Raw genomic sequence first — 18,862 nt, forward strand, 5'->3', positions numbered from 1 at the left:
GGGCCGCACATTGGATGGAGAGTGAACTTCTGATGACATTGCCAACATTTGCATTGCTACCACGCTAGCAAATTGTTGTTGTGACATGAAAGGGAAACAGTTTTGATGCACGTTTATATCACTTAAGTTTATATCACAGTCAAGGTAATAAAAAATGTCATACGACAAAATCCTCAGGACATTTACATCAATATAATCTATAATGTGAGAAATACGTGTGTGCGCGTGTGTGTGTGTGTGTGTGTGTGTGTGTGTGTGTGTGTGTGTGTGTGTGTGTGTGCATAACATTGAATCAGCTTCTTTCAAAGGATTTTCTCAAGGTATGAAATGCTGGCTAGTTAACAGAAAAACAATATCAAGTGGACACTTTATTCAGTATAGATCAGTGCATTTTGTTACATGAATTAATGCGTTTATTGATGCAAAAACTCTGCCAGCACATTGCAAATGTGCACAAACTGTTGTTAAACTAACACCAAATCAACTAACCGATATTATAGCCACTATTTGCATCACAGGCATGGGTATTGCACTTCTATAGTTCCAAGAATCTGTGTGTGTGTGTGTGTGTGTCTGTGTGCCACCAAATCAACAAAGCAAAATATTAATCACTGGCTGCATCACGGGCACTGCACAGGGTCTGTGACTTGATGATTTGGCCCTGCTCTTCAGTTGGTTGTCAGTGTCGAAAACGAGCTGCAACGGGTTTAAAACAAGAACACTATTCATACCACTTTAGCTTCCTTGGTTGGTTTATTGAGTCAAAGATATAGTGAGCCGCAAGCGAAAAGAACAATGTTCTTACAAATTAACCTCCTTGTCTCCTGTCTTTATGTGAAAGCGATATAGAAAATACAATAATAAAGAACACTGCATAGCACAAAGGAAAAAAAAACACAAATGTTAATGTAAACATAGCAAACATCCCTTAGGCAGAACTGTACATACATGATGAGTTAGGACTACAATTATGACAAATGTCTCAATAATTGTGCATGTAAGAACGTTTGTGATGAACTAAATGTATTAATGTTTATGGGGGTAAGACAATTTATCAGAGAACCAATATGATACATTTTGATTAACATAACATAAGTAATTGATAATGTAGGAAACAGCAGACATCTGTAGGCTACTTAAAATGTGCACAACTGCACCAGAGCATTGGCAATTTGTTCTGTGTGTGTATGTGTCACCTACTTCATCACGGGCACTGTGCATTCTCTATAGTTCCAGGAATTTGTGTTTTGTGTGTTTCACTGACATCTTAATCACAGACTGCATCATGGGCACTGTGCACTAGTTGAGATAAAGATGAAACACCTCAGTGCCAGATAAACCGTGGATTGGCACTAAAATGTGTTACAAAAACAAGTATATAAAAAACGCTGATGAACACATTTAATTTAAATAGCTACTCTATATCAAGCTCGAGCACCTATCAAGCGTCTAACACAGTATTTTAAACACACCATAGCATTTCTAACAATTATTGATAATCCTGTAAGGGTCATTGAAAACACTAATCTTAGTCTAGAATTGGAGGCATTAAAAGCAAAATTGTAAGACACAAATTACACAATCCAAAAGAGATATGAGTAACAGCCTGACATGTAGCAAAGCATCTGTCCAGTTGCTCAATCTTGATGAAAATTGCCTTATAGAGCCCACTCAGTGGGAACCATTGGCTTTCTGAGACAGTGTGTTTAAAGGCAAATCCATTGATTGTGTGTGCTGTCCAGTTGCTTGACAAGAGTCTTGAGGGATGGGGGTGAATCGATAGCGTCCTTGTTTTTTTAAATGGTGTTTCAGGCGAAAGATTATGATGATTATGATGATCGAGGAGATGATGAGTGAGGTGATCGCAATGTAATACCACGTGTTACTGAAGGGTACTGCAGCGGAGGGGAGAAAAGATGAAGAAAAGAGTCAAGAATATGTATAGGCATCATGCCAGGTGTCATTAATTGTGAACAATTTAATCCATTTCATTTATCAACTTTAAAAGGGATTTGTAATTGAAATGATCACAACTATCAGGAATGGCATCATTAAACAAAGGATTTCTGTGCTTCCATTACATGATCCATAGTTAGATTTATCACCTGTCATCGTCACTGTGATCTTTCTGGTCACTGTCCTAACTCTATTCGTGGCAGTGCAGATGTAGATCCCAGTGTTGGTAGACGTGGCTCCCGTGATTCTGACAGTGCTCTGGCGCCCCTCAGTGGTCACATGTACATTTCCGGCAGCATCATCGTAGGTCCACTCCAGCTTTGGAGGAGGGTTTCCCTCAGCGCTGCAGACCAGAGACTCATCCCCTCCCTCAGACAACTCCAGTGTGTCCTCTCCTGACAGGAACTCAGGGGCATCTAAGGGGAAAAGAGCAGCTGTTAAACCTCTCGGAGCTGTGCGACTGTAAAATGCCAGACAAAGCTAAACGGAAGCACAGTTCAAATATTGGCAGGTGGCTATTTCAATTCTCAAATGTGTCTTTTCAGCTCCAATGATGTTGGCAGCCTTCATGCATAGAGAACTTTTGGAGCCTCAAATCACATACACAAGATGTTGACATCCATTTTACGATAAGAAGTTCCATGTTTGTTGATTGCTGAGACGTTGTACTCCCCGCTATCTTTCCTGGTCAGACGCACAGGTAAATGTATTTCTTTCCCATATTTGCTCCAGATAATCGTAGGTGCCGGCATCCCTCCAGCTGAACAAGTGAGGTTGTGATTTTTACCCTCTTCCCCTTCATAGTGAACAGGGCAGATCAACTCAGGGGCATCTATAAAGGATGAGGATGGACATGTTAGTGTTAAATAATAAGTAGGCCATTATAGACTATGTACCAGATGTAATTTACATGTACATTCAAACACAACACATTTGCAGGTTTCACAAGAACTAATGCACTGTAAGTATTGCTTTCAGTGTGATTAGGCCGTGCACAGAGCAGTTAGTCAAAACGAAGCTTGAAAAAGAGCGTATTGAGACCTTGACGTAATACATGTATTTACATATACTGTATGCCATTCACTTACATTCTACTGTGATGTTGACTGTGGAGTTGACAGTGCCATGGTCATTGGTGGCTGTAAAGACATATTCCCCTGAGTTCCTCCTGGTCAGGAGCTCAGAGCTGTTTAGCAGTCTCCCCTGCAGGTACCACTGAACATGGGGACGAGGATTCCCATCAGCTGCACAGATATTCATGTCCAGGCTGAATGTGTGCTCCTCACCAGCAAAACTGCGTGGACACTTGAGGATCACTGGCTTATCTGTGAATTGAAAGATACGAGCAACGCACATTGTGTAATTCTGTTTTGGGAATGACCAACTGCAGGGCAGGTCTAAAATCTGCATCAAGGGAAATTGGGTCACATATCTTAAATATAATTGAACAATTAAGATTAAAATGAAGGGAATTTTTAAGCAAATTAGTTAGGTCCAAATACAAAAAACACGCTGTTTAATACTGTTTGGGGAATTAGCTATCAAAGAGCAGATCAAGGGAGATTGGGAAAAATAGCATCAATTATGATTATTAAATGTGTAGTGAGAAACTCACAGAGCATGGTTAGGTTGAAATCTGAATCAATAGCAGAAGGATGTGGTCCCTCTGGTCCCAGGTTGAGTTGAGCCTCACATCTGTACAGTGCTCCGTCATCTTCTCTACTTGGGGTGATGGTGAGGATAGATGACTTATTCACCGGTGTCTTACTCTGGTCACTATAAGAGTCGATCTTTAAGGTTTCATTTCCTTTGTACCAGGTCACAGTGAGGTTCTGGACAGGAGCAACATTGAGGATGTCACACTGCAGCTGGTACTCTGTCCCTTCCACCATTAGTCCAGCGTGGTTCAGAAGAGAGATGGACACAACATCTGGAAGTTCTGTAAATACAGTTTTGTCACAAAAAAAATATTTGTCGACCTCACTAGACCAGAATTGGGCAGGTAACATTGGGTGCACAATACAAATGTTGTATTACACCAATCAAACCCCTATCCAGTGAAATTGGACAATTACATTACTTCAGATGGATTATTTACATTTATGCATTTAGCAGGCGCTTTTATCCAAAGCGACTTCCAAAAGAGAGCTTTAGAAAAGCGCATAGGTCACTGATCATAACAACGAGATAGCCCCAAACATTGCGGGCAGCCAAAACATGAAGCATACACTGTGAAAATTAAATAAGTCCCAAAGGGAAGAACCTTAAGAGCATGCTGTTGAACAAGTTACAATTAAACAATTTAACAACATGAACCTCAAAAAAGTGCAAGGGTGTACCACAGTAGGTACAACTGGGTAGGCACGTCAAGGCATATTTGTTCCTTTTCTTTGACACGAGGGACTGTGGTTTTTGCCAGGAAATACTCACGGTATAGAGTGATCTCAAGTTTCTCTATATGCTGTTCTCCATTCTTGAGATTGATGAAGCACGTAGGACTTCCATTCCAGTCTTCCAAGCGGTCTACTGTCCACATGACCCATGTGACGTCTTCACCCAAGCCTGGGCCTCCCTGAGTTGATTTCCAGCCCATGCCTTCAGGGTCTGCTACCGATGTGCTGCAGTTGACTGAAACTGAGTCTCCATACCTCACCACCAATCTGGAAGGGTTCATCTCCAGAGGATATAGGCTAGTTGTACCTACTGTGGTCATAGAAGAGGATAGTGTATTAGTCTTTGTTTTTAACACAAATATTTGATTGCCAATTTGCAGCCAAGCTAAAACGAACCTCATGTGTTGTTCAAAAGACAATATCGCCCTCCTCTGGCACTAGACAAAAGTTTGTTCAAAGTCTCGATCTTCTGCCTCACGACGCGAACAAAGAGCGTAGCCTATTCCTCACGCAATGAATTCATACACCCAGAATTATGAAATACTCACAGACCACTAACATATTATGATGTTCTGATGTCTTAACAGGCGAAGGATGTGGGACCATCCAGGGTGTATTACACTCTACTGCTGACTTCTACATTGACACTGTTACCAACTGCAACTAAGTGAAACCACAATCCTCCCCTTGCATATCAGCTTTGCATATCAGAGCCTATTCTTGAACTCTCTTCTTCCGTTAACCGTTCTAGTGTTAATCACATCATCTAATACCTACCACTCCCATTAGAATAGCATAACACATCTACTAAAAGGATTCCACCTTTTCAGCATATGCTTACACTTTGTTATTAATTTAGTATATTCTGTTTTGGGAATGACCAATCCCAGGTCAGGTGTAAAATCTGCATCAAGGGAAACTGGGTCACATATCTAAAAAATAATTGTAATAATAATTGTAATACAAGCCAACTAAACCCATCTAAATCTTGTTCATTTAAATAAGAAAATTATAGCATTGTGTAGCTTTGTACCATAAAAATTGTTTGTGGGAAGATGAACAATTAAGATAAAAATACCTTTTGGTTCTGCAGTTGTAGCTACCATCACAGCCACTGCGGTCCTTGATGTTGTGGCGGGTGTGTTTAATAAAATAGTAATTATCTGACTAATACTAAGGTTAGGGATCAAAAATGTCAATCTACTTACATTCCACTGTGATCTTGACCGTGGAGTTGACAGTGCCATGGTCATTGGTGGCTGTAAAGACATATTCCCCTGAGTTCCTCCTGGTCAGGAGCTCAGAGCTGTTTAGCAGTCTCCCCTGCAGGTACCACTGAACATGGGGACGAGGATTCCCATCAGCTGCACAGATATTCATGTCCAGGCTGAATGTGTGCTCCTCACCAACAAAACTGCGTGGACACTTGAGGATCACTGGCTTATCTGTGAATTGAAAGATACGAGCAACGCACATTGTGTAATTCTGTTTTGGGAATGACCAATCGCAGGGCAGGTCTAAAATATGCATCAAGGTAAATTGGGTCACATAACTTAAATATAATTGAACAATTAAGATCAAAATGAAGGTAATTTTTAAGCATGAGTTAGGTCCAAATACAAGCAACATACTGTTTAATTCTGTTTGGGGAATTAGCAATCAAAGAGCAGATCGAGGGAGGTTGGGAAAAATAACACTATCAATTACGATTATTAAATGTGTAGTGAGAAACTCACAGAGCACGGTTAGGTTGAAATCTGAATCAATAGCAGAAGGATGTGGTCCCTCTGGTCCCAGGTTGAGTTGAGCCTCACATCTGTAAAGTGCTCCATCATCTTCTCTACTTGGGGTGATGGTGAGGATAGATGACTCATTCACTGGTGTCTTACTCTGCTGGTCACTATAAGAGTCTGTCTTTATGGTTTCATTTCCTTTGTACCAGGTTACAGTGAGGTTCTGGACAGGAGCAACATTGAGGATGTCACACAGCAGCTGGTACTCTGTCCCTTCCACCACTGGTCCAGCGTGGTTCAGAGGAGAGATGGACACAAAGTCTGGAAGTTCTGAGGTGGAAAAAATATTTGTTGTCATCGTTCCCTTGTCATGTATGTATCATTTATTGTTAAATATTTCCTATCTTCAAGTCAATACTTACTGTAAACTATCAGTGTGAGTTTTGTACTGCACCAGCTTGTTTCACTGAACGATATGTTGCACTGGGGCTGTGGATCCCAGCTTAATAAATTATCCACTTTCCAGATGACAAACTGTGCATATTCTTTTGAGGTGCTTCCTTCAGTAGCCACCCACTGGATCTCATCAGGGAATTCTAACGTACTGCAGTTGACTTGGACTGAGTCACCATGTTTCACAACCAACTCATCCGGTTCCAGAGTGAGATAGTTCATCTCAGAGGGGCATTTTCCACCTGACGCTGTTGACACATTGTGGCATATTACATTCTTATTCTTATTTATATTCTTAAATTAGAAGTAGTAGAGGTGTAGTTTCACAGTGACTTTTACAAACAATAGGGTCAGACAGGACATGGGTCCTCATCCAGGTACCTCTACTTTGATGAGCACAGTGCACTCTACTACTGACTTCTACATTTACACTGTTACCAACTGCAACTAAGTGAAACCACAATCCTCCCCTTGCCTATCAGCATTGCAAATCAGAGCCTTTTCTTGAACTCGGTTCTTCCGTTAACCGTTCTAGTGTTAATCACATCATCTAACACCTACCACTCCCATTAGAATAGCATACCACATCTACTAAAAGGATCCACCATTTCACCATTTGCTTACACTGTTATTAATTTTGTATATTCTGTTACCATTTTTAGTTTGGAAAGGGATGGCCATATTTGAAGGCTGTTAAAACTAGAGAAAGATGTAGGCTATGTGCTTGTGTAGGCTACATCTACTATCTCATATCTGTATCTATCTCTGTCTATCTAGCTCTGGCAATCTATCTGTATCTCTGGCTCTGTCAATTAATGTATTCTATAGCGTCCATAAATAGGTCTATGTCTCCTCTCTATAACCTACGAATATTAGTGATTTCTTATGTCTTTTATAACGTTTGAATAAAACGCCGTTTGTCTCAGCTGCTCGTGTCGTCCGAAGCTTCGGACGTCACTTCGAGACTTCGACTCTGATCACGTGGTTTTCGCCCATCTGAAGCCAAGCTCGACACGCTTGTGTCGGTACCGTTTCGAAAGGTCGATACCCCTTCGTGAGCACGGTATCGAGCGTAAAATCACTACATTATAGCAGAACCGTGTTGTCCGCTTTCTATCAAAAGTAATTGGTTGCTAAGCATCACCTGAAACACCCCGTGAGAAGGTTTGAGAGCTAGCTAGCTATAATTAACCTCGCATTTACTTTCATTCATACGAGGACGTGTCGCTCGGTCGATACGTTCAAGCCTCAGTTTGATATTTCCCGGCATGACCTCACTCTCGGTTAGGCAAAACATGAAGCATATGTTGTGAAAAGCAAAGAAGTGCCAATGGGTGGAACCAGAAGAGCATGTAGGCCTAGTTAAACACATTTCAATTAAACTTTTGAATTTAGTTTGTGAGTTTATAGTTCGTCTTTGCTCTGTCTCATCACAGCCTAATCCTAGTAGTGTGGTCCCCTAAATTGAACAGTAATTATCAGGTGTGGAGCAATTTTATAAGATAAATGTAATAAAAAAATGCTGTGGATGCTCAACCATTGTGGGGTGTACATGTTTTTGTTACTCATCCAATGTTTGCAGATGCTATGCATTCCAAACTTTATAGGGTCTTGAAAACAAACTACAAATATTACAATCTCTGTAAACTACCCTCCAATTTGCACCTGGCCGCAAAATAGTGTTTAAAAATAAAAATGGTGTTGTAATAGCATTGTGCAGGTTCCCAGAAGCTATTTTGGAGTTTGACACACCACAAAGAGTACAAAGTTTGACAAAAGCAGGGTACATTCAGACAGGCAGGGAGACAGACTGGATCTTGTTGGAAATATTTTGTGATGGATTTTAGGCCGCGCAGTGGAGGACCACTGGTGAGAACATAGTTACTATTACGTTAAAGAAAAGACAAAACATGTATTTGCTATGTGGTAAACCTTAACCACAACTAACCATAACATCATACTATGTATAAACCATTATGTCCACACCATAGTTCATACTTACCGATGTGTAACAGTCCGATCGTGAGGACCAACATGCTATGCTGTAGGATCATATTGATGCTCAGATAATCCATGCTTTGACAGAGGGAAGGGATGGGGGTGTTGACAAGAGGATGCTCCTGGCTGTAAACAGAACCCCTCCGGTTCCTTGCTTAGTTCTGATAGTAGAGACCTAGTACCTGTAACTATACCTTACTGGCACCCTTCTGTGTGAAGGAAAGAATGAAATTGAACATAGAAACTCTCACCTCAAAAAGGACATAGTGGCAAAGAGGATGCCGCAAACCACCGTTAGTCACAAGTTGCATCAACCCAACAGACCACTCCCATCCTGTAGATGGATCTTTTTTATTTAAAAAAAAAGCATTGCAGAAACTATTAGTGTTGCAGTGTTGGGTCATGTATATGTGACTTGTTTGTGACATGTGAAAAAAATCTTGTTTGTGTTTCTGCCACCAAGTTCTAAAACAAATGTACTGTCTACTTCATATTGCCCTTACTGGTATTTATGTACAACAAAATCACCAAATCAGGTTTTGCAAGACAAACAATTTAAATACCAGTCATTCTCACTGTTATCATTCATTGGCAAGCATTTACACAATTTACCCTCAACACTCACATCAGCATCAGCAAAGTATATACAATGTTTCCTCTTTAAAAAGTATTTTTAAAGTGTTTCAACATAGATGATGCATAGTGAAACTTCCGTATTTCTGTTCCGAAATACAGTACACGTGCTCACATCACCTGGCTATGAACAGGCAGTGGGCTATGTAGGTTTGATCATCATGGTGACTTTCTTTAGGGAGTAGGAGCCCCCGTGGAACTCTGTCCAGTACACTCCGTCCTGGTAGCGGCTGCGGTAGTGCCCGCCTCGATACCAGACTCCATTCAGATTGGAGTGGGCACACATGTGATACCACCATCCCCCTTTCTGGTAGTGTGCACAGTTTCCTGGTAAGGAAAGAGAGGAAACAGACTTATGAAACCAAACTAGCCTTTTTGAAAGGAGCGGTTTCTGCCTCCACTCTTCTACAAACCACAATTACCACGGTGTACAGCGTATTTCGACGTGACGTTGCCATGGGATATCTTTCGAACGCAGTATTTTGAATATCTTCAAAATAAACAATACAGTAAAGAAAAGAAAGTGTCTAAAGCAGCTTTACCGGAGTAGCCGTCCTTGTCCCGGTCCAGAGTGGTGAATGCCCTGTTGTTGTGCCAGGAGAGAGAGTCTCCAGCGTTGCCACTGTAATCTCCTAGTCTCAGGCGGTACCAATCAGTCTCTGGCTCCAGGTGGAAACTGCTGTACTCAGCAAACACGTGCCGGCCCTGCCAGTCCTCCATGGCCACCCGTAGCTTGTAGTGGGCCTGTTTGGTCAGCCAGTAGAGGTGCTCCAGTCCTAGCCAGTACTCTCCATCCAGGTTTCCAAAGCCTTGCTGGTGTAGAAGAATACAAATGCTTATAGGATTGAAGTCAGCGGAGTCTGTCAAAAGGATTCTTCCAGAAACCTATTGTATTTTTTGGTATTCTTCTTCTTTTTGTAACCTATTTAGGTTCAACTCAAGATATATCAAGTAGATTTTGTTTATTGATACACCAGATCATAACTAACCCCCACACCAAGAATGGACACTGCATAGTCCCATTCATGTTAGTCACTGACTGTTCTGACGCATTCACCCTGTCCAAGTGTTATAGTGCCTGTGGCTGAGTTTGCTAGCATCTGAAATCACGTTGTCAAATCAAGTCTCAATCCATCCAGACTTTTATATATCTGCAGGTTGAGATGCTCTGATGATTCCTTTGTCAGCAGTTAGGTCTAACCCTCTAACATGTCAATTTTACAATTTTTTTCTCATTTGAGGAGGAATCTGCCATTTACTTTTTATTCTTTATTCCTAAGCTTATTTATGCTTGTGGGTAGTTTTGAGTCTGAGTATTACAGCCCACAAGCATTTCAGGAAGTTTATTGCCTATATCATTTTGATTGCAAGCAACCCAGACTTGATGTAACTTTCGATTAAATTTGAAGAGAACTGTATTGATCGCTGAGGACACGGCAGTATTGAACAGAAACAACAGTACAAATGTCTACAGCTAAAACAAGTTTGCACCAAAAAGCAAACTAATCTAATTTCATCACGTACAATGACCTGAAATGAGAATCAAATGGGAGGAGCGCAGGGGTGGGGTGGAGGGGGTCGAAATTACATCTAATCAAGCCTTCCTACTCCGAAGCAGTATGGCGATCACCTTGTACTGCTCCCAGTTTCTGAAGAAGTTGACCGATCCGTCCTGTCTCCTCTGGATGACGGTCCAGCCGCCCTGGGCCTGGGCCTGCTCGCACCACGCCTGCAGGAGACGGTTGGCACTCTGTGGGCGCAGCAGGTAGATCCCACTGGTGGACTCGCCTGAGTCCAAAGCATGCTGGCAGTCCCGCCAGGGACCTGGGGAACACACGTTGGACAACGGAGTGATCTACAAAGGCTGTTTGTGGAGTGGCGTGTGGGGGAGCGGGGTACATAGGAGACAGGGGTCTGGAATTTGGTTTGTTTTAAAGCCAACAAGGTCGCAAACACACCCCAGGCTTGAGTGCTGCCTCTGTTCATTTGTTTACTGCAGAGGAATTTTTCCCAACACATGTTGTGTGTCTCCTGTCACTCTAAAGATACCGTATGTAGGCCTAGGGCATGGACACAGAATGTCTTGAACCCAACACATTAAGCCTCATAAGAATCTCCTCTCTCCCATAAGATGAGATCAAGGGTCAACCACACCATACTCACAAATACAAGTAAGATCTTTCATTGTACATCATTCTGAAGACTAGTTATCACAACACACTAAGTGATTCGGGATCACTTTGCAGCTTCTAATTACAGTAGTTGCTCGGGTGGACCTTGTCTATCAAATGTACCACACACTCACCCAAATGGTCTGCCCTGTAATCTAGAACATTCCAGCTGAGCAAACAAAGGAGCACTGTAGAAGTTAGTAAATGAAGGTTCCATAGCAATACCCTAGAGTGGGCTGTGATTAGTGTGTTTGTGTGTGTGACAATGTGTGTGTGTGTGTTTGAGAGAGAGAGAGAGAGAGAGAGAGAGAGAGAGAGAGAGAGAGAGAGAGAGAGAGAGAGAGAGAGAGAGAGACACAGTACAACTGTGTGTTATTAACAAAACCCTTTCTCTCATCTAAGGATAACAGCTGGCACTCTGGAAACATTGTTTAAGCATTCCCAGAGAGATAGCACTCCTATCAGCCGGTCACTGACTCCTTGAGGTTCTGGAGAGTTATAGTGCACTGTCAAAACAGTGTAACATACACTCGCTCTGGTTGCTGTCAGAGTTCACTGATATCGAATTGGTGAAAAGATACTCCAAAAAAGGAGTCAGTCACTAAAATGCAAACAATGTTTCCAGATAACGATGCAGGATGAAGACACAGCTCTGTTACCTCTCACACCCTGCCCTAAACAGGACAGCACTGATAAACTGTAGGCTTCTACTATGCAACACGTGTCTGCAGTTCTGTACCTGGGGTCTTGGTGACAGGGAAGCTGATGAAAGTCGGTTCTGTGGGGACACTGGGCATATTGGTGGGGAGAACGTGGGTCTCCTGGGACTGTTCCTTCTGTAGGGGAGGGGCACCCTGGTCTCTTTGAACATTGTTAGTCATTTGGTTGGGAGCAGAGCTGTCATTGAGCTGGGGTCTTGTGGGCGGAGAGGTCACCTATCCGAATAAAACAGGAACACATGTGTCCATCATTGCTAAAGCTGAATTCATGTTGAGAGGACTTCTTGATTTGACAAATGTAAATGCATCCCTCACCTGAATGGTTGGAGTTATGTCTTTGATCCGAAACTGCTTCTCCAAATGGGAGATGAGCTGGCTCTGGTTGACCATCATGGACGTCAGGACTCCGTACTTCTTCTCCAGCTCCCTGTAGCTGCTGGATACCTGCAGAACCTGTGGGTGACCCACCACCATGCCAGATAGACAGTGAGAAAGAGGGAATGGAGTGAAATGGGTTCGGTTAAGCACAATGGGCACGTTTCCAGAGATGAGGAGAAGAAACATATCGAGGAGCTCTACTCTCTGTTTACCTGCGTCGTGGCATTGAGCAGTAGGCTTTCTAGCCTTTGCTGCTCCCACGCCTGGTCCTTTTTGTGGATGACCTCATGCAGTAGCTGGGCATAAAGCTGGGTGATGCGGGCGTTCATGCTGCTGCTTTCCTTTCGCAGCACCCTTAGTTCGGTAACCAGGGCCCCCTCCTGCTCCAGTTGCCCCTGCAACTTCTCCAGCTGCCCCTGCTGCCGACTCAGCGCTCCCCGCAGCGCCGCCAACTCGGTCTGGTTGGCACCGGCAGACTCCGTGCTCACACATAGGGCCCCCTTGAGCTTCTGTTGGGGAACGATAAAGGTGTACGAGCAGCGGCCCGGCTTTGTTTCGGACGAGCGAGGCTTCTGAGGACTCCCCCCATGGACGCCTTCCTTCTGCCCACCCACCTCGGACAGGACCAGGCCGAGGGTTAGGAAGAGAGTCAGGCCAAAGCTCAGGGGATTCTCCATCTATTTGTTGAACTTTTAAGCCGTGTCTGTCCTGGAAAGAAAAGTCCTTTGGTTAGGGATTAAGTAACAATAGGGTTAGTCCAATCAATGCTTATGACATGTAGACCATTAACAGCCTTCAGTAGGGCAGCCAGAGCTGCATATGAAAAGTCCCCAGATGTTCTTCTGGAAGGTGAGAACACATTTTAGGGTTTGTTCCTGGCTGGAGATCATTAGCAAGTAAACACCAGAGGTAAAGTAATCAGCATAAATAGCCAATGTCAATATACCTTCATCCACTGGTCAACACAATCCTCTCAGACTCAACTCACACCCATCAGAACAACCATAGTCAACGCCATAAAGACCATTAATATCACACCATATTGGTATTAACACCATATATGCAGCAGACATTCTTCAATTAAAACATTATTTATAACTAAATTATTTGTGTTTCTTTATCTAAAAACACGCTGAAAACTCAAATTATTAAGTATTTAGAACACATACAATTAAACACATAATTACATTTATAACTTATTCTAGCAAACAATATAACATTTCTCCCCAAAAGATACAGCTCATTCTGTCTTGGCATGTTTGCTGTACCACTGTTCCAATTAACATGAGGAGCAATTGTCACTCAAACAAGGTAACTTACCACAAATCAGATCAGCAAGGCAGTAGGTTGGAGGACTTGTCTTGTTTTCAAATGACAAGTCAGGTGTTCTTATTATGAAAAAGTACCACTTCTTCCGAAATATTAAATCCTTTTCAGTGATTGGTTCACAGTCAAGCTAACCTGCCCGTTCCCTTAGAGGCAGACAGGCAGACTCACAACGCTGAGAATGAAAAAGGGCAGAGACATGCAGTTAAACTGAGATTTCTTACAACAGAGATACCTCCCCTTCACTACATCCCTGTCACAGGACCTCCAAACAAAAAGGGCATAATTACAAACTACCCTAAGGACACCTCCTTCCAAGTGCCTATGGCCCTACCCTAAAGACAACCCCTCTGAAGTGCCCATGGCCCTCCTCTCCCTTTGTCTTCCTTTTGCTTGTCTAGCTGATAGTGTGACACATTCAGCAATTTTTCAGAGGATAGTCTGTTATATCATTCAGCATGGTAATATATTAGTATCAGGTAATATATTAGTATCAGGTGTGATTGTAAGTGATAACCAATAATCCACTTTCAAGAAAATTGAGCTAGAGGCTGGGATAAACAAATAACCAAAAACCGGTTGATGGTCAAACTTCTGAGTTCTGAATAGGAACCATTCAAATTTGTTAGATCGGACGTCTCAAGATGTAACACAACAGACCAGACTTGCCATATCCACACACGTGCTAATGAAACGTTCTTCTACTACTACACACTGACGAGACCGTGCCTGAAATGGAGAACGCTCCTTGGAATTGCGGGCATTACGCCATGATTAAGTCACGATAGCCTTTTAATTTTCCACGTTTTGTCTTATTACATTGTTAGGTATACATATTTGTTATAGCCCCTCCAGAACACTGCTTTTTTGTTACATTTGGACGCAAGCATGGGGAAATCAAAGGTGAGTAGCTAGCTTGCTAGCTAGCATAAATTAAGTTTGGAAATACTTGATAGGCGAGTAGCTGGCTATCAAGAAAGTTACAACATTGGTGATATCATATCAAACGTATACGAGCATGATATAGCTAGTGCTAATTGCATGCTGATTTACAAAACACGGTAAATCCCTCTACTTAACTATCGTACAGTAGCTCCGTCATGCACCACTTGTCACGTTTGTTCTGAAGCTAGTGTGGCTAAGTAACAAACTGGAATATCATGTACTGAGTGATATGCATATGATAACCTCGCAATAATTGACATGATTTCAGACCAAACATCAGAAGAAATCCCGATTACAAGCGAATCATGTGGCTGAAGAGACGTATGCTTCTGCCCCACATTCCTTCGTGTTTCAACGTGGGAAGGTTGGTAAGAATGTCGGCCAACTAGTGATGGACATGCGGCGTGTCATGGAACCCTTTACAGCAGAGTCACTCAAGGTCCGTCTGAATATATACAATCCGTTTTGTTTGAATGTTAACAGTTTAACACATTTAACAGTAATTTGTGTGTATGCCACACATGTGCACTGTGTTTGGTGCGTATATGGCTTATAGCTACGCAGATTATTAACACAGTCTTGTTTTCCAGGTCAGGAAGAAAAATGTTCTCAAGGACTTTGTGTCAATAGCTGGACCCTTAGGAGTAACACACTTCGCAATATTCAGCAAGACGCCCAGCAGTATTAATATGGTGAGTGCCAAGAAGTAATCAATTTGTTTTATCACAACTAGCAGTTTTGGTTTCAGTTTTCACCAAGACTCCTGAAAATTGTAATTTTTGTGTCAAAGAACATATGGTTGCATAAGGGATGTCATTATTCAAAATGTCAGAAACTATGTTTTTCCTGACACGGATGCAAGTGATGATTTTATGAGAATATCTGACTTAATGATTAAGAATTCTTTACTGATGCATCCATTTGATACTATACTAAGCCTTGGGGCAGTTTGAATCCACAAGTGACCCAGAAATGTCTTATGAGCTCATGAATAAATAACACTAGTGTAAATGTATGACTATGTCCCTGAAAACATGAGTCTATTTTGCTTAATGAGGGGGTGGCTTGTTTTTCCAGAGGCTGGCTCGGCTGCCCAAGGGCCCCATGCTTCACTTCCGCGTGAAGAAGGTGAGCGAAAACTCTTCTCTTTATTATGGGAAAGAATTAGCTCAAAAGGGGTGACGTTGTAATGTGTACCCCGCTTGTCACCTCATTGTGACTTGTGTCCTATCCCTCGATATAATTGTCCACAATAATCTTTTTTTGTTGTCGTTTTTTTTGTTGTAGTTCTCCCTCATCAAAGATGTGGTGTCTTCTCTGAAGAAGCACAGGATGCATGACCAGCAGTTCACCCATCACCCACTGCTGGTCCTCAACAACTTCAGCACAGATGGCATGCATGTCAAACTCATGGCCACCATGTTTCAAAACATGTTCCCGTCCATTAATGTGCATAAGGTATGCCCAGTGAACACAAGCTAAGATGTATGCCAGAGTTCATAGATTAGGATCTGTCCAAAATGATGAAAGTATAGTCTTCTGACATTTACTGATGATCAATCAAAAGTAAACGCTTTCTGACTTTCTAGAAACTTTGAAGTCTATTCACTCTTCTAAAAATGAACGTTGGTGTGGATAACATATATTGGTGTGTGGTGTGTTTTGTCGTAGGTAAGCCTAAATGCCATTAAGAGGTGTGTTCTGCTGAACTACGATCCTGAGTCACAGGAGATAGAATTTCGTCACTAGTAAGTATATTGATTTGGTATACATGGCGAGCAAAGGGTGCAAACATTCTGCATAACAGGACGGCTTGGGCTCAAATGATGACACATTGTAACTTGACTGTTCAGTGATGCATGTTCAAAGTAAACGCACTGACGGGCCCCACGTAGAAGTGTCCCCCTGGCTGATTGGTGTTGGGCCACACTCAACCCCTGCTCGCTCTCCATGTGTTCCCCTCTGCAGCAGCCTGAAGGTGGTGCCTGTGGGCATGAGCAAAGGAGTCAAGAAGCTGATGCAGGAGAGATTCCCTAACATGAACAAGTTGGAGGACATCAGTGAGCTACTGATTAAGTAAGTCCGTCATAAGAGCTGTAATTCACAGGTTAAACCATCACGCAATGAAAATGTTTCTAAAAACTGGAATTTTGCTGCATGTGACGCTATGTCAACAGCTTTCCTGGTGACTGCTGTGCGATTGTTGACCAAATACTTACTTAAAAAGCGACTGATTTCCCCATGTCATATTCTTTATGTCCCTTTTCAGAGGCGCGAACCTTTCGGAGAGTGAAGCAGAGCAGGATGGAGACCACAACATCACTGAACTGCCCCAAGTCTACTCTGGAAGAGGAAACATGGCGGCAGAGCAGAGCGCCGTGCGCTTGACGGAGGTGATTTATAAGACATTTCGGAATGGCATCCTCAAGTTTGTTTTGGCACTTGCATTGTATTCATAGAGCAAGGCACTCTGATGCAAAATGAATGTGTAAATACAACAGTGCCAATGAATGTTCAGCTGTAAAGCTTTGGTGTGTGTGTCCATCCCAGATTGGTCCCCGTATGACCCTGCAGCTGGTGAAGATAGAAGAGGGCATGGGGGAGGGCAGCGTCCTCTACCATGCAGTCAGTAAGTACACCTGTCTGTCTGTCCCCTCCCCTCTTTGTTCGTCTACTGGATGTACATGATGATGAGAGAGAGATGATCCTCCTGTGATTTATTTATACCTCAAAAGTAAACGCTTACTGACCCATCCATTTGGCAGACTGCGTATGAATAGTACACTTTCCCAATTTGTCGTTGACGTTTTGTCTTTTTTTTGTCTTTTTTTTTTTTTTTAGTCTCAAAGACTGAGGAGGAAATTCAGGAGATCCTCAACCGGAAAGAGGCCCAGCTGAAAGAAAAGAGTCTGCGCAGGAAGAAGCAGGAGAAGAATGTGGCCGAGAAAAAAGAGAGGCAGGAGGAGAACAAGTGAGTTTTTCTGGAGACGTTCTTGGCCCTCCTCCGATAAGCGTGAATGCTACAGATCTCTGACGTTGGTTCATGTCTTGGCAGGAAAAAGAGCCTGGCAGGTATTAAGAGGAAGCACCAGGAGACCGAGGAGCATGACAGTGAAGTCGAGGATCCTGGGATGCAGGAGGGCCAGACTGCAGCCTGCGAATCCGATGATGAGGTTGAATACTACCGACAGGCTGTGGGGCAGGAGCCTGATGAAGGTAAATATGATCCTTTTGTTGCCGTCCCAGTTGAGCTACGTTCACCACTGCAGATGCGTGCGTCAGTGTAGGATTGAACTGAAGCCAATGATAAACGTGACGCTTTTTTTTCTTCCCCCAGACATGTTCCCTGCTGCCAAGAAAAGGAGAGATTCCAGCAAACCCCCAGGAGCCTTTAAGAAGAGGACACGGTCTACTGGTGCTGAGAACAAGCATGGTTCACACAGCAAGTCAGCGAGAAGACCTGGTCCAGGCGGACCGCCTAGAGACAGAAGGGGAGGCGATGGGGAGAGAAGGGGAGGGAAGACATTTGGGGAGAGACGGGGAGGGAAGACATTTGGGGAGAGGCAGGGAGGGAAGAAATTTGGGGACAGGGGCAAACATTTTGAGGGCAAAATGGGACCTGGTGGTAAGAGATTTGGGGGAAAGAAACATGAGGATGGAGACAGGAAATTTGGAGGGAAGAAAAGGTTTGACGGAGGAAAGAAATTTGGTGGAAAGAAAACGGGGGACAAGACTTTCAAATCTAATGGCCAAAAAGGCAAACCTCATCCAGGCTTCAAGAAGAAGGGTACGGGTGGAGGAGCAAAGCAAAGCTTCAAACCGAGGAAGGGCAAAAGCTGACACTCACGATATAAATCTGTACTAGTAGATAGGGGATGCATTGCCTTGCTGTACCACCAGGGGGCCTTCATGGACATGAACCTGGTGTTAAACTGATGTCACAAATGCAAGTTGACCAGTTCTTCAAAGGAAACTATTGCATCAGCAGGAGGACTTTTCAGTGATAATTCAGTGATGCTGTTTTCTTCCATGTAAAATATTTGTAAAAATGATGTTGTTGATAAAGGGTTAAGATGTATGCAATATCTAAGACTCTTATTCATGAACTTATCTGGTAGTTTTACCTGTGACATGTACATTGCTTAAATACATAAATT

General features: G+C 42.8%; 3 protein-coding genes across 3 annotated transcripts; 1 reads left to right on the plus strand and 2 right to left on the minus strand.

Moving 5' to 3' along the window:
• Nucleotides 1-734: 734 nt before the first annotated feature.
• Nucleotides 735-6,768, minus strand: LOC146253357 (vascular cell adhesion protein 1). The gene is made up of 9 exons (XM_084678036.1): nucleotides 6,505-6,768; nucleotides 6,086-6,412; nucleotides 5,558-5,794; nucleotides 4,387-4,659; nucleotides 3,572-3,895; nucleotides 3,045-3,281; nucleotides 2,561-2,788; nucleotides 2,106-2,372; nucleotides 735-1,895 (listed from the first exon to the last, which is right to left on the minus strand). Exons 1-9 carry the CDS (start codon nucleotides 6,755-6,757, stop codon nucleotides 1,672-1,674), a joined length of 2,370 nt encoding a protein of 789 aa, XP_084534162.1. The 5' UTR covers nucleotides 6,758-6,768; the 3' UTR covers nucleotides 735-1,671.
• Nucleotides 6,769-8,873: 2,105 nt separating this feature from the next.
• On the minus strand, nucleotides 8,874-14,332 carry angptl6 (angiopoietin-like 6). Its single transcript, XM_084677190.1, has 7 exons — nucleotides 13,755-14,332; nucleotides 12,647-13,142; nucleotides 12,372-12,509; nucleotides 12,077-12,272; nucleotides 10,797-10,990; nucleotides 9,709-9,979; nucleotides 8,874-9,493 (listed from the first exon to the last, which is right to left on the minus strand). Exons 2-7 carry the CDS (start codon nucleotides 13,109-13,111, stop codon nucleotides 9,309-9,311), a joined length of 1,449 nt encoding a protein of 482 aa, XP_084533316.1. The 5' UTR covers nucleotides 13,112-13,142; nucleotides 13,755-14,332; the 3' UTR covers nucleotides 8,874-9,308.
• Nucleotides 14,333-14,445: 113 nt separating this feature from the next.
• ppan (peter pan homolog) lies at nucleotides 14,446-18,783 on the plus strand. The gene is made up of 12 exons (XM_084677189.1): nucleotides 14,446-14,663; nucleotides 14,974-15,144; nucleotides 15,296-15,397; nucleotides 15,783-15,833; nucleotides 15,993-16,163; nucleotides 16,377-16,453; nucleotides 16,674-16,781; nucleotides 16,975-17,098; nucleotides 17,256-17,334; nucleotides 17,547-17,676; nucleotides 17,761-17,921; nucleotides 18,043-18,783. Exons 1-12 carry the CDS (start codon nucleotides 14,649-14,651, stop codon nucleotides 18,543-18,545), a joined length of 1,692 nt encoding a protein of 563 aa, XP_084533315.1. The 5' UTR covers nucleotides 14,446-14,648; the 3' UTR covers nucleotides 18,546-18,783.
• Nucleotides 18,784-18,862: the final 79 nt, after the last annotated feature.

The sequence above is a fragment of the Hypomesus nipponensis genome, chromosome 17, assembly GCF_054491055.1.
Source record: "Hypomesus nipponensis isolate SF chromosome 17, ASM5449105v1, whole genome shotgun sequence".
NCBI lineage: Eukaryota > Metazoa > Chordata > Actinopteri > Osmeriformes > Osmeridae > Hypomesus > Hypomesus nipponensis.